This window comes from Enhydra lutris, unplaced genomic scaffold (genome assembly GCF_002288905.1).
Source record: "Enhydra lutris kenyoni isolate GAN:26980312 unplaced genomic scaffold, ASM228890v2 scaffoldscaffold20, whole genome shotgun sequence".
NCBI classification, from domain to species: domain Eukaryota; kingdom Metazoa; phylum Chordata; class Mammalia; order Carnivora; family Mustelidae; genus Enhydra; species Enhydra lutris.
The window spans coordinates 20,298,525-20,313,392 of NW_019154104.1; the positions used below are offsets into that span (position 1 = coordinate 20,298,525).

General features: G+C 44.4%; 2 protein-coding genes across 9 annotated transcripts in view; one reads left to right on the forward strand and one right to left on the reverse strand.

Annotated features, from left to right (window-relative positions):
* Positions 1-14,868, reverse strand: part of LOC111148493 (ribosomal oxygenase 1) — a 36,297-nt gene that overhangs the window by 16,179 nt on the left and 5,250 nt on the right. The window contains exon 2 of one of the 8 annotated variants that reach the window (XM_022505081.1): positions 7,342-7,421. The exons of 5 other annotated variants lie outside the window; for them this stretch is intronic. The gene's annotated coding sequence lies outside the window, so the exon portion shown is untranslated. Of the gene's footprint in view, positions 1-7,341; positions 7,422-10,292; positions 10,389-11,976; positions 12,016-14,868 lie in introns of those variants that run through there. 2 more of the 8 variants (XM_022505078.1, XM_022505080.1) reach the window with 2 other exon arrangements.
* Positions 1-14,868, forward strand: part of LOC111148492 (HEAT repeat containing 4) — a 36,140-nt gene that overhangs the window by 4,987 nt on the left and 16,285 nt on the right. Inside the window, exons 4-12 of the mRNA XM_022505074.1 lie at positions 2,579-2,782; positions 4,052-4,195; positions 7,234-7,395; positions 7,897-8,057; positions 8,691-8,795; positions 11,050-11,168; positions 11,856-12,036; positions 12,592-12,661; positions 13,488-13,677. Coding sequence (XP_022360782.1) covers positions 2,579-2,782; positions 4,052-4,195; positions 7,234-7,395; positions 7,897-8,057; positions 8,691-8,795; positions 11,050-11,168; positions 11,856-12,036; positions 12,592-12,661; positions 13,488-13,677 — 1,336 coding nt within the window. The remainder of the gene's footprint in view (positions 1-2,578; positions 2,783-4,051; positions 4,196-7,233; positions 7,396-7,896; positions 8,058-8,690; positions 8,796-11,049; positions 11,169-11,855; positions 12,037-12,591; positions 12,662-13,487; positions 13,678-14,868) is intronic.

Consider the following 14,868-nt stretch of genomic DNA (forward strand, 5'->3'; position numbering starts at 1 on the left):
CTGAGCAGAGAGCCCGATGCGGGGCTCGATCCCAGGACCCTGAGATCATGACCTGGGCCGAAGGCAGCGGCTTAACCCACTGAGCCACCCAGGCGCCCCGGGAGTATGCAACTCTTAATCTCAGGGTTGGGAGTTCACACCCCACGTTGGATGTGGAGCCTACTTAAAAAAAATAATAACTCGGTCAGTTCAGTGTCTGACTTCAGCTCAGGTCTGATCTCGGGGTTCTGGGATAGAGCCCCCTGTCGGGCTCCCTGCTCAGTGGGGAGTCTGCTTCTCCCCCCCTCCTCCCTCCCTCTGTTCTTCCCCCCTGCTCATGCTCTCTGTCTCTCTCAAATACTCTTTAAAAAAATAAGTATTTGAAATTGATCTGGGAGAAGTAAAGTCAGAACAGTAACCTAGACACACCTTCTTATAATTCTCATCTAGAAAATACTAGGTATTTCCTTCCTAAAGAAGGAAAAATTTTGGGGGCACCTGGGTAGCTCAGTGGGTTAAAGCCTCTCCCTTCGGCTCAGGTCATGATCTCAGGGTCCTGGGATGGAGCCCCTCATCGGGCTCTCTGCTCAGTGGGGAGCCTGCTTCCCCCTCTCTCTCTCTGCCTGCCTGTCTGCCTACTTGTGATCTCTGTCTGTCAAATAAATAAATAAAATCTTAAAAAAAAAAAAAAAGAAGGAAAAATTTTGAAGTTAGGAAATGTGGGTAGTTTTTTTTACTCTCCATTTTGATTGAACTGAAAACTTAGATGATGATTTCTTTAAAATGATCAAAATTCTCAAGATACAAAGTGTACTTCTTGCTATATAACCTTAATTTCCCCCAAGTTGTGATATAAAACTCTCTAGTATACCCAGATCATTCCAGTTCTTCTATAGTGAGCACAGGTCTTATGGTCCAAAGTGAAAGGCACCATTTGTTTCTGCCAGCAAAGGATACTGTGCCTTTTATCCCATAGGAAGCCCAAGGGCTGTCTGTGTGCCCCCTTCAGAGGACTTTTGATGTGGAATGTGGTTAGGGGATGTGTTTATACTTGTCTCCAACTCAAAGGACCAGAAGTAAAATTAACATTGACAGGTGTGCATGTTTATTCCCACACAGGTTAAATACCAGAGACTCAAGGCTTTCTTACCACATCCTTTTTAACTCCCTGAGCAGGGGGATGTAGGAGGAAAGGGACTAGACTAATCCAGCTACTTCTCACTTCTGTGGGAGGGATTTCAAGCAGGCTGAGAGGAGAGAAATGGGGGAGTATCTAGTATCAACTCACTGGGAGCTCACCTGTCCAGAGGTGGTTCTGCCTCCCCAGCTCATACCTCCTGCCCCAAAGGAAGCCAGCCCTCAACAGGGTGACGGGGCTCCCCCAGCATGACTGAGCTGGGGGAGGACCATTCGGAGGGTATGCTCTGTGTGGCATCTGAGCTAAACTGCCCTGGAGTCTCACAAGACTCTTTTTACATTAGGAGAAAGAAATGGTTTTGCCTTGCTTGCTCAAAGGAAAGAGTGGATTTAGAACAAACCTAAACATGTTAGAATGAAATCGTGGACGGGACACAAACCTCAGCAGTGACAGATCAGAGCATGAGACAGACAGATAAGCAACGCCACAGATCATGAACTTGGTAATCTGGAAATGTTTTTATATTTTTTGCCTTCCCCACACAACTGCTCTGAGGAAGAGTCCTTCTGAATCTGACACCAGGGAGATCACAAAGTCTAGAAAACATAGCTGTAACTGGTTTTTATATAACAACTATATTTTTATAATACATTCTTCTGTCCTCAAATTTTCAGCTGTTGTCATAATGAGGAAAAACTCAGAGATGCTAAAATCTCTCAAACTTAGCAGTTTGTAGCAGCATTCCTCCTCCCAAATTAAAAACATTAAAAAGAAATATAAAAAAGTCAGCACCTGGCCATCTCAGTCAGAACACGGGACTCTCGATCTTGCTGTCCTGAGTTCGAGCCCTGTGTTACCTGTAGAGATTACTTACAAATAAATAAAGTTAAAAGAAAAAAAAAAAAAGATTTGAGAGAGACAGCGTGCGTGCACGAGCAGAGAGAGGGGCAGAGGGAGAGAATCCTCAAGTGACTCCCTGCTGAGCATGCGCCTGGCATGGGGCTTGACCCCAGGACCCTGAGATCATGACCTGAGCCAAAATCAAGAGTCATCCGCTTAACTGAGCCATCCAGGCACTACAATAAATACATAAACTTAGAAAAAAGACAAAACCCTAATAAACTAGGAATGGACAATTACACTCTAAATTGCAATATAGCAGATAACTGAATTTTAAGCAAAACCTTATTATATATAAACAAATTTTGTTCTTAAAGATTAAGTGCATAAAAAGGTTTATATCTAAATCCACCCCCCAACATGCCTTTATCACGTCTGTCATCAGGACTTTTCCTAACTCCCTATGGGACTTGTACTTAGTTCCTGGCATAATCATGGGCAAGTTTGTTCTCAAGAGTTTGTTCGGCCTTGGTGTTGGTCAGGAGTAGGATGTCATGCTAGCTTGGAACACAGGGCCTCGGGCAGTGGGGCAAGATGACCTCACACTGCCATATTGCACAGTCTGCAGGCCTGTGAAAGGAGCCCTGCGCTGGACAGCTTTGCCCACTCCAGTCAAAGATCCGCTGCTCCAGGTGAGCGAGGAGCATGTTCCCACTATGACCAGGAAACTGAGGAAGCCAAAAGAATCACTCAAGGAGGATGTGACTTGGGAACTGGCGGTCCTGCGGAGGATGCTGCAGGAATGGAAGACTGCCTGGGCTCTGAGTAAGTGAAGGGGCAGCGGTGGGTCTGGAGATACCAGTAAACGTTTGAGGGAGGAGGGTCTCACCTTGGCCTCATGTTTTTCAGTCTATGAAATTCATCCCTCTCTTGTGAAAACATACAAATCCAGTTCGCTCATCAAGGTGTCACTAGAGAAGAGCCTTTCACACAATGATAGTTGACCTATCTCTGGAAGCTTTCTGCATGGACGGGTTGTACCTCAGTAATCCGTGTACACTCGCTATCCTGAGGACTCTTCACAGACAGGGACTCTGTCTTACAGCCTCTGAAACTTTATGCTCAGTAAATGACGCATGAAGGGAAGGATGAAATATGCTGCCCAAGCAATGGAAGTGTAGTGATCCAGAGAAACTAGCTGGCTGTGGTAGAAACAACACCTCTCCAAAATTCACATGTGGAGTTGGGATTCTCAGATATCCACTCTGCCTTTGGCAATGTGGGAGTAGAAGGTGGAGTGCCTGGGAGTAAGGGCCTGGCAAGGACTGGTTAAAGCTCTAAGGTCTGAGGACTTACGACTGCTGGCTTGCAGAACTTGAGACTAGTTTAATTAGTGCAGGAGAGAGGCGATCCATCACACGTACTGGATCACGCAACCATAAAAGGGCTGACAGATTTTCTGAGTAAAACTACCCGTAGGAACTCTGAAATGAAAGCTTATACCTACAGAGAGAGAAGTTAGTAATAAAATGAGGAAGATCTTGAAAGCCAGATGGAAGAGACCTCAGAGGCAATCTAACGATAACCACAATCATAACAGTTGAGTCCTTAGTATATTGCCTGGCATTTTGTTAAATATTTTGTCCAGTTAACTCATTTAATACTCAAAGTAACTCAATGTGGTAGGTTCTACTACCATTCCCGTTTTATAAGTAAGCAATATTAACCTCAGAGAGGTTAAGTAACTTATCCAAGGTCACACAGCTAATAATTGTGATTCCAAATCAGGTGGGTTTGATAACAAAGTACCCTTAATCACTGTGTTATCACCCTTTTTATTTTCCAGATGGTAACAATGAAGAGTTATTTAAGCAAAAAGAGACAGAATATAAGATGGGATGGGGCGGGGGAGCGTGTAGCAGCGTTTGCGAACTGCCCAACAGGGTATATGGATTGTCAGAGAAATAACTTCCCCATATCCCTGGGGCCCTTTATTCTTCTGAGCTAATGTTTTGCTTGAATTGTGCTAGGAGGAAGGGGCCTATCTAACCCTAACCAGATGGTTTTCTTCTCCGTTCCCTCCTTGTGGTATAGTCATCGAGTGGCACCATGCGACAGTAGAGGGCCTACTGCGGGGCTTGCTGGACGTGCATGACGACACTCGGATCCAAGCCATCATCACATGTGCCACAGCTGCTTTAGAACAGCCCCGGAGTGCCACCAGCCGGGGGGACTCAAGTGAGAGCCATAGACAATGAGAACTGGTGTGGACCTTTGAGCTTATCTGAGATCATTTTACAAACAAAACCAAGGCCCAGAGACTAGCCTGAATATACACAGCGTATCAGCAAGATATGAAATTTAAATTCCTGCCTTTGGGTCCAGTGCCTTTGGCACTACATTTCATTACCTTCTGTTTGCTCAGCAGCTTCAAGGAAGCTCACACTGTTCCACTCAGAGATCCTGTTTGTAACAGACCAAAATTATATATAGTTTGTGTGTGTACATACACACTTCCCCCTCCCGACTCTATTTTAACCCTTCTTTTGACAGCACATCTGAAACCCAAGACAGACACCCTCACTGCAGACCCCCTCCCCAAGTTCCAAACCTCAATCAGCAGCCCCACAGTCCACCTAGTTTTGGAGCCAGGGAGTCATCCTGGACAAAACCTTCCTCCTCCCATAATCAAATGACCAACAGATTCTGATTTTGCCTCCCTCTTTGTGTATTCATCAGTCAACAGAGGAATATAAGAGGTTAATTCCCTTCCTCCAAAATTCCCAGTCCCACCCCATGCTACTCCCCAGGGTAACCAACGTTGCTTGGCATTTCACGTCTTTCTCAATGCTTTCAGAAATAATATGTCAACATACATGTAGGATTTTCTATTCATTATAAAAATGAGTGTTGAATTTTACCAGCCATTTCCTATTTTCTCTCTTTAATTTGTGGATGTGAATTCTGTTGTTAAATTCTTAGACTCTAACAGATCATGATAAATTATTCTTTTGTTACTCCACTGGGTTTGATTTATTGATATTTTAGAATGTTTTACTACATTTACAAAAATGAGTAGTTTGTTAAGTTTCAGTTTTTGCTAGTTTTAGAAAATGAATTAAGGACTTAGCCATTCTTTCCAATGGTCTTTAATCTTTTGGAAAAGAAAAGTTAGTAGCTTTTTTCTTTACTAGCAATAAGTAGTTAAAAAGGAAAATTTTCTGTCTACAACAGCCAGAACTGTAATCTGAGGAGAGAGTTTAACAAGACACAGGACCCAAATGCTAGAAACAATCAAGTGCTATTAAGAGGACATAAAACCAACTGGCTTCCTTATTTCTCAGATGCCCTCAGATACCTTTTATGGGAAACCTGGGCTAGGGCTTTTTCCTCTCTGTTGCTGGTAGCATTCTAATAATATTCTGTCCTAATATGTATCATTCTGTCTTAACTGTCTGCTTACTTTCCTGCCATTCCTGCCAGACAAGGAACCCTCCTAAATGGCGGAGACTAATTTTACTTCTACAAAATTGTCATGTTTTTAAAGTTTCATTTATTTCCTAGCTACAAAGTTCCAGATATGGGCATTTTGGGTACAGGTTTCTGAATTTGCTGCCCCATCTGCCAGAAAACTCTTCATTTCTTTTTAACCTGATTAATTTCTGTACTTGTCCTTTAATTTTCAGCTATCATTTCCTTTGAGTTTGCCCTGCCCCACCACCCAGACTTGGGTCATTGTCCCTCTATATGCTTCCGCACATAGGCATTTTTTTCTTTTTTTCATAAGCTCTAGGCTCAACATGGGGCTTGAACTCACGACCCCAAAATCAAGAGTTACAGTCTCTTTCAATTGAGCCAGCCAGGCGGCCCCCACACTATGCGTTTTTTATTATATCTGCTTATTTCCTTGGGTATTAAATGAATGATACGTTTGCAGTAGCTGGCACAGAGAAAACCAATAGGCAGCCACAGACATTATACTCTTATCCCCAACCTTCCACATACATACAAAGAACACTTTTGTCTGCTCCCAGAATTATGCCTTCACGTGATCCCTTTCAGATGTCCTAGGTGTCCAGATTTTAACCTTTGTCTTGTTTCTTTCCCATACCTTCCCAAAGAAAACTATCTTACTCATTACTTTTTGAAATACTCATTTGACTTCTACTTATTCTCCTAAAATACACCTATTCCCATCTAACCTATTGTTAACAAATGGCATAGCCGCCCACAATGACGATAAGATCAGAAATCCTAAAATCTTAGTCACAGATCCAGCTCTGCCACTTCTTGGGAAGTCAGTTAGCCTATTTAAGCTTCAAATTCCTTATCTCTAAAATGAGGATAATTGTGGACAAAAGGTTAGCAGACCCTTTCCCCTTCTACCTGAGAATTTGAGCTTTAGTTAAAATGTCTATGTGTTGCCCTGATCTCTATAGGCAACATTGCTTATGGTAAACATGAACTCTGACACATCACATCTGGACTGGGAAAATTGTAAGTGAAACAAATGCTTTAAGGAGGCGCCATCACTTGGGCTTCCACGAATGCCGTGGCTTCTAATAGGCAGGCCCTTTGTGGGCCCTGGGATTAGAACTCTCGACTTGTTGTAAGGCATGCTCACTCCTGCGAACACAGCACATGTCCCCGGAAGGCTCTGTGGAATGCTGTCCGGAGTGCCTTGAGAACTCTGGCCAGAAGGAATGCCTGAGGCTGCTCTATTGGCCAACTGCTCTCCCATCCTAGATCCTTCAGAAGACTGGTGCTTTGTGTGGTCTGTGAGTCGTGGGAGTCTGACTGTTTCGATCTAAGACTCCTGAAATGAATATTTCAGATGAGCTCCGCAGTTAATACCTGCCTTGCCTACTTCAACGAGCTACTGCCAGACTGAATGAGATAATGAATATGAAAACACCATAAATGGCAAAGTAAAAATACAAAAACATGTATGGTAAATAGGTTGATTTTCATCATTGAAACTAATGGTGAAGGTCACCAGAGTCTAGCTAGAAACCTTCCGTGGCTTGAATCCAGCTCTCCATGGGCCACATGATCAAGGACTGGGAGCAGGAATACCCAGCACAGAAGGGAGCCAGAAATGCCCACCTACTGCAGGGGCTCAGCCAAACTCTATTAACTAGCAGGAAGCACCAGGAACTGAGATTGAGGTCGACCACTATGCAGCTAGGGGGAAGAAACTGTTTTGGTGAAAATCAAAGGGGCTAGCACCCTCTTACCTGGTTCTCTTTTGATCACAGACAAGGAGACTGGGAAAGCCCCATCTGTCCAGGTCTTGCCAGAGGTTCTACAGCCTGCCCTGGAGGCTGCTCTTGGGGACCAAAATGCCAATGTGCGGATGGCAGCGGCGCTATGCCAATATGCCATACAGTCACATAATCCCCTCGCCCGGGACGTCATGCATAGTGTCCTGTTGAAGGGTGAGTAACTCCCTGCCGCTTCTGACCTGCGAATATGGGGTAGAGACAGGACATCTCACTATCAGCTTCTCCTAATCCTTTCTTCTCTAGTGTCATGCTCTGTGAGGTCTACTGTATTGGGGGTTTGGGGTTTCTGTTCATGAACATTCAGAGATAGTGCTTCCTAGATACTTTTACAAAAACCTAGTCATACCTGGGTGGCTAAGTGTTTCATAGACCTATTTGTCTGGACACCATGACCCCGTTCACGCAAATTTATTTGGCCCTTATGTCCTACTGCTGTTACCCAGCAAGAGCCTTTTAGGGTTTAACTTTTCAGGTTAAGGTTTTCAGTCTATATCTAAAACCTTGATACGATCCACTGAAATACAGGCATTGACTTCTATACTAAGTGGGGCACAGGAGAGTAAGATACCAGGCAGGTAACAGCCTTGGGTGCCAACCCTGAGGCTGTTCTCTCTGCAGGGAGAACAGACAGCTGTTTCTCACCCCACCCAACAGGTAACAGTGTGGACAGCTGGGCTGCAGCTCAGTGCTTGGCTCTGGAAGGTGATGTCACATACCCCATGATTAAGAGGATCTTCCAGCAGCTGTTTAATAAGAAGAATGATGACACTGAGCACCAGTGTTGTATGCTCCTGAGCCATCTCAGTGAAAAGACAGTATGTATTCATTACAGGGTCAGAGGAGAAACCAAGTTATGGGGAACACTTGAGTCTGAGGTCAGTTCAAGTAAGGAATTGGAAATGCAGGTGGCTGAGTAAGTAAGTAAGCCTAGTTAAAAGACTAGACTAAGTGTGTGGGTGGATTGGGGGACAGAGGTGTATATACAGGTAAAAAGGGACACCAGCCACCTGAGACAAAGGTGAAAAAGTAGGCTGCAGATGGTTTCTGTGTATGCAAGAAGAGTTGTGATATGTAGAATTTGCTTCTGCCAGAAGTTTACCATTGAAAACTGCTCAGACCTACAAGTGTGTTTACTTTCACTCACACAGATTGAGGCATATACAAATCATATCAGGAATAAAAATCGTTAAAGAGAAGGCCCCAGGACTTTTCTGTTCGGGTTGCTAAATCTGTATATTGTTCCCTGATTTAAGAATCTAAAGTCAGTTGGCTCAGATAGAAGAGTGCCCCGTATCTTGTAAACCTACTCTTTCCTTCACTAGGGATGGGCTCCTCATGTAATTGTGACATTAATTAGGCTGAATGCCATATTAGGATCTAACACTTCTTCAGGCTCCAGCATCTCTAAAAGTTACCAGGAATATCCACCTAAGTCTTCCATTCCTCAGACCCTGATACACACCATGCTCGCTGTGGAGCTGAACAGTTACCAGTGGAGGGACCGGATCATAGCCTGCCGGGTTCTCTCACAGATCGGTGGGAACATCAGTCTGGTAAGCCTTCTGTGTTTTCAGGACAGAGTCGAAGCAAAAGGAGGCTGGGGAGCCCTTCCACTTTTTGCTGCTATTTATTTTTATTATTTTTTTTAAAGATTTTATTTATTTATTTGACAGAGATAACAAGTAGGCAGAGAGGCAGGCAGAGAGAGAGGAGGAAGCAGGTTTCCTGCTGAGCAGAGAGCCCGATGTGGGGCTCGATCCCAGGACCCTGGGATCATGACCTGAGCCAAAGGCAGAGGCTTTAACCCACTGAGCCACCCAGGCACCCCTAGTATCCCATTCTTACCGAGCAGATCTTTGTCTCTACCTTGCTACCTTAGTCCTAACCCAGGATTATCTTTATATGCCAACATGTCTTTCAGACTCAAGGCACTTGCTTCTTAGCAACAGCTGTAACTCACTCACAATGAAATAAGCAAAAAACCCTAGGAAAATTTAGAAACTCTTAGTACTTTGGCATTGCCTTAACGTGAATATACTGTATAAATACCAGTCAGTGACCTTCCTTACCCTCCCGCCCCCGCCAAAACTGGTCCTTCACCAGAGTTTGAGAAGCACTTACTTAAACTACCCAACAACCCAATCATACCAGTGTCTATGTTGGCTCTGAGTGTTCAGCACATAGAGAAGGTATAAAACACAGTCCCTACTTTAAAAAGATTGACATTATAGTTGGAATGACAACATACACAAATGATTCAAGAACAAGTGATAAATGTACAGTACATTCATAATTTTTCAGAGAGAGACATTAGTGTAGGCTGAACCTATCAGCTGGGGGAAGGAGTGTGGAACAGCTGTGCAAGACTTAGTCGGAACTGAAGAGGGACTTCCAGGGGGTGGAAACCCTGACCATCATTTGAGCTTTCACCTGACCTGTTTCTTCCCATTACTTTTTAATCATCTTCAGCTGTACAAATGGGGGTTTCCCCTTCTTCCCATGTGCCACTGTATCTTTTCCTTATGACACTCAGTACCTCCAAAATGTCCCAGACCACCACCACTGCCCTGAGAAGTTAAGACCCTCCACCCTTGGACCCTCACATTTTGAGTGGAAAGCACAAAATCTGGTCATTTGGTATTATCATCTGAAGATGTTTTAGTCCGGGTTAATTCTGCCCCAGTTGCCATGGACCCTTCCTCTGAAATCCTGACCAGCAGCACAGGCAACACCTGGGAGGTTGTGAGAAGGGCAGAATCTGCTCACTCAATCAGAATCTGCATTTTTTTTTAAAGATTTTATTTATTTATTAGAGAGAGAGAGAGAGAGAGAGAGAGAGCGAGCATGAGCACAGGCAGACAGAGTGGTAGGCAGAGGCAGAGGGAGAAGCAAGCTCCCCGCTGAGCAAGGAGCCCGATGTGGGACTCGATCCCAGGACGCTGGGATCATGACCCGAGCCGAAGGCAGCCGCTTAACCAACTGAGCCACCCAGGCGTCCCTCAGAATCTGCATTTTAACAACATCTAATTCATTGGCACACTCACCTCCTTAGCACCTGTCACTCAGGATTGCCAACTGAAAGTAAAAAGACATGCAGAGCTGGCAGGGGACTGACGTGGCAAAGGTGAGAACTTCACGTCAGGTTGCTGGAATGAAAGAAAAGCACTATGTCCATCAGTCCTTCACTCATTCAGTAAGCAGTGTCTGACCACAGCCTACACGCTTGGCACTATGCCAGCACTGGGGATGTGAAAATATTGTCTGAGAGAAATCCTCCAACAGGAGGGAGACGGTCCGCCACGTTGAGGTGGAAGAGATGTTTCAGGCAGGGAGAATAGCTTGGGCACATTGACACAATCATGAACCACAACTGCAGTAATCTTGGTCTCATCCCTTCTGAATGAAGTATTAATATACAGGGTGGCCCACTATCCAGGTTTGCCCAGGACATAGGCCTCTTAATACTAAACCCAGTAAAGTCCCAGGCAAACTGGGACGAGTATCACCCTACTAGTGCATAACCATCAAATGTTAAGTCCCTCAAGGACAGAAAACATTGGTTCTGACATAATATAGCAGTGTTAAGCATAAGCTTAGAAAACAGACCGGGCCTTGAGTCCTAGCTCTAGCAGAAACAGGTTAACCATGGGCAAGTAAACCTAAGCCTCCATTTTGTCACCTGTAAATGGTAATCTGCTTCACTGGATTGTCTGGGAGTATTAAGTGATGGGTGAAAACACCTGGCACAGTACCAAGCCCCAAACCGGCATTCGATAAATGGCAGCTAATTATTACTCCTATTTACAGGATATGAAATATAAGTTGATCCAGATGATGCTGAGTGACTGGAATAAGGAAGTAAGACATGCAGCTGCCCAAGCTGTGGGGCGAATGAAATTTGGGAAAGAGGTGTACAACACCATTAGGTAAGACCTAGTTAAACATGAACTCAGTGAAACTTTTCTGTTCGTAAGTGTTCGGGGATCCAGCCAGCTGGTATCTGTTGAGCTGCTTCGTATGTTCAGCATCGTACTGGGTCCCACTGCAGGATATTTTTAAAAATAAAAAATTGCCAGTTCCTATAGACACTAACAGTGTGGCTAAGGAAAGAATCAGAGTGCCCATTAGGTGTTAAGCACCCTTTTGGATGTTTGAGAGTTCAAAGGTATGACATGATTCTGATTATACAGGCAAGATACACAAGTGCTTCGTAAGGTCAACTTTCACAGAGGATGGATCAGACTACATAGGCAGAGAGAAGGATAGACATTCCAGGCTGGGAGCCAAATATGAATATAAAAATGAGGGTGGCACAGGGGAGTACAGTGAAGAGAACTTGACTGAGCAATAGGTACACGTGTGGAAGTTTCCTTTACTGAGCCATTCAACATAGTGCCCAGCATATGCTACTAATAGGGGTTGAATTAAGACAGTTGAGATCTCTCCCCCGTGAAACTTAACCTCATGGCATAAGGCTGACTAGGAAAGGGTGGGAATGGATAATGGAGAGCTGACAGAGGTTGGGTTCTTATCTTGAGGGCATTCTTGGTGGTGGTGGTGGTGGGAATGCCAAAAGTTCAAGGAGGCAAAATAAAAGCACTTGTGCCTTCCAGAGTCAAGCTGAGTCAAGGAAATTTCCAGGAGCGTGTGGAAGCTCTCTCCCTGATTGGTGGGCTCCAGCTCATGACTGCCAGGCTTCTCCCAAGCTTCCTGAACTGCTTCTCCGACAACTTCATGGCAGTTCGGCGGGCAGCCTGTTTGGCAGCAGGCGCCCTGCAGATCCGAGATAAGATGGTGAGTCAGAGAAACACATCGCCATTCACCTGATTAACCTGAAGAGGGCATCACCCTGAGCTTCCCTTGTTGGGAATACTACACGCACCGTTCTGTGGACACTTCGAATGAAAAATCAGAACAGGAAGGTGAGGGGGTAGATTGGCCACATCAGTGAGTCAGTTAGGACCATATTCAGCTCCCAGCTAGCCCAGATTTAACTCTAGAGCACATCCTTGAATCCTGCTCTCACCTCAGTTACAGGCTTTAGGATCGACTCCAGTGAATGGAGTTATAATCCCTAGTTATTAGGGGAAAATCTGATTGCAGGTGTTCTAAAGAAGCCTGTATAACCACAGAACTGTGGGCTGAGGACAGTCAATCTAGACAAGAGATAATTTGGCTAATACATCACGTGTACAGGCTAGTACTTCAGCTTCCAGCTCATTTGTCACTAGAAGTGATAGAAGCCCATTTTTCAGTGATAGCACATTTTAGAGATAAGACGGGTCCCTGTCTCTGGTTCATTCTTGCTCTGATCCTCTCCACTCAACACTGCTCTTTTATTCATCCCAGGTCCTGGACTGCCTTTTGAATCTGATACAGAGGGATCCTTACTGGAAAATCAAGGCATTTGCCATTCAAGGTAGTATGGGAGTGGCCCCAGCTTTTCAACCTCAAACACCTTCCCACGTGCTGGTATAAATCCCCAGACTCTCTCTAGGAAGAGGGTAGAATATAGGGGTAGAGATGGTTACACCTTCTCAGAAGTTCTTCCCTGAGAAATTGAAGATTATTTTCTTTTTAATTCTCATTAAGGATCCTGAGTCTAGGTTTATGTCAAACCTGTTAAGAAGAAGGGCTAACAAGACAGTCCCTACCAACAGAATTAGTAATAAGTTCTAAGTAGGTATCCACAATTGGATACACTTGCTCTGGAGGTTTCAACTATAGGACTCTGTAAAAGACCAGATTCAAGACTGCTGGTGACTTAAAATCCTGCCGTCAAACTTTCCTAGAGTTTCTTTTTAGGATTTTTGGCATTCCTTCTCTTGTTGACTATCTTTGCTTTAGGTAAACCTGTTAAATAATTGTGTCTCCTTTCCCCATTGTATTGCCTGGACTAGGCTAGTCTTCTGAGTTATCTGCCCCATATTTCATCCCTACATAAATAATCAGTATATTCTCACATCCTAATGGGCAAGGATGGGATAGGTCCTCCCTTCTCATCCCCACAGGAATCCTTCAGTGATATCCTACTCTAACCCATCCCTAAAATTCTAATGATAATTAACTGTCATCCAAAAGAGAAGGTACTAACAAAATAGTTCAATATTTGCAGTACTTAATTTAGCAGGCGGCTATCTACATATTATCACTGTTATTTGTTAATAAGGCCATTTCTGGATGTTAGAATATAGCCAACTCCATCTTAAGTGACAGTGGAACTTGCTGCCCTCTCATGTCTGCAGCGTTGGGTCACATTGGCCAAGTGAGTCCCCAGCTGACAGACCTCCTGCTCTGGGCCATCCACTATGAAGAGTCACCAGGTGTACGACTAGAAGCTTGCCGTAGCATCCTAGCCCTCGATCTTCAAGGGGACCGGGTCAGGGACACGTTCCTAGATGTGCTGCTCCTAGAGAACCACGAGGCTGTTCTAAAGTAAGCTCTAAACCCGATTCCTGCCATGACCTCTTGTACTGCCGACTCTCCCACCCTTGGTAACAGAATACATCCCTGCCTTTCCAGGGTGCCTAATGGCTGTAAAAGCACAGGCTCACCTGTGCCATTCACCCACCCACCTAAGTGGGTAACAGAAAAACTAGCCTAAATTAAATGGGAAGTCAGGTCATGTCATGCATGTAACTGTTCTCCATCCCAGGTGGCTTTAAATAATTCATTTATTCAGCTAACATTTTTCAAGTGCCTACTGTGATGACAGGCTTTAGAGTTAAAAAGAACAGAATTTGGGGCGCCTGGGTGGCTCAGTGGGTTAAGCCGCTGCCTTCGGCTCGGGTCATGATCTCAGGGTCCTGGGATCGAGTCCCGCATCGGGCTCTCTGCTCAGCAGGGAGCCTGCTTCCCTCTCTCTCTCTCTCTCTGCCTGCCTCTCTGTCTATTTGTGATCTCTGTCAAATAAATAAATAAAATCTTTAAAAAAAAAAAAAAAAAAAAAAAGAACAGAATTTTAATCCCGGCTCAGGCATACACTAGTTACGTAAACATGGGTAAGTTACTTAAACATTCTGAGCTCATTTTTTCAGATATCAAATGCAAATAATCATCTACCTTATGGGTCTGTGGTGATGATTAAAGAAATGATATGTTTTGTATCCACCATGAGTGTTCAATAAATGGTACCATTAGTATCTTCAAATATATAGCCTTAAAAACTACACAACATCCTTATAAGCTAAACATATCATTTTTGCAGATAAAGCTAAGCAAAACCGCAGTTAGGATTGGAATTTAGGATTCTTGATTGATTCCTACTTCTCTATTTTCCACCCTTTTTTTTTTTTAAATGAGTAAAAACAATCTGGGCACGTGGGTGGCTCAGTCAGTTAAGTGTCTGCCTTTGGCTCAGGTCATAATCCTGGGGTGCTGGGATCGAGTCCTGCATTGGTCTCCTTGCTCAATGAGGAGTCTGCTTCTCCCTCTGCCCCTCTCCCCCCACCACTCCTGCTTGCTATCTCTCTCTCGCTCTCTTACACACACACACACACACACAAATAAATAAACTCTTAAAAAAAAAAAAAAGAGTAAGAACAATCTGGGCACCTGGGTGGCTCAGGTGGTTAAGTGTCTGCTTTTGGTTCAGGTCATGATCCTGGGGTCCTGGGATTGAGTCCC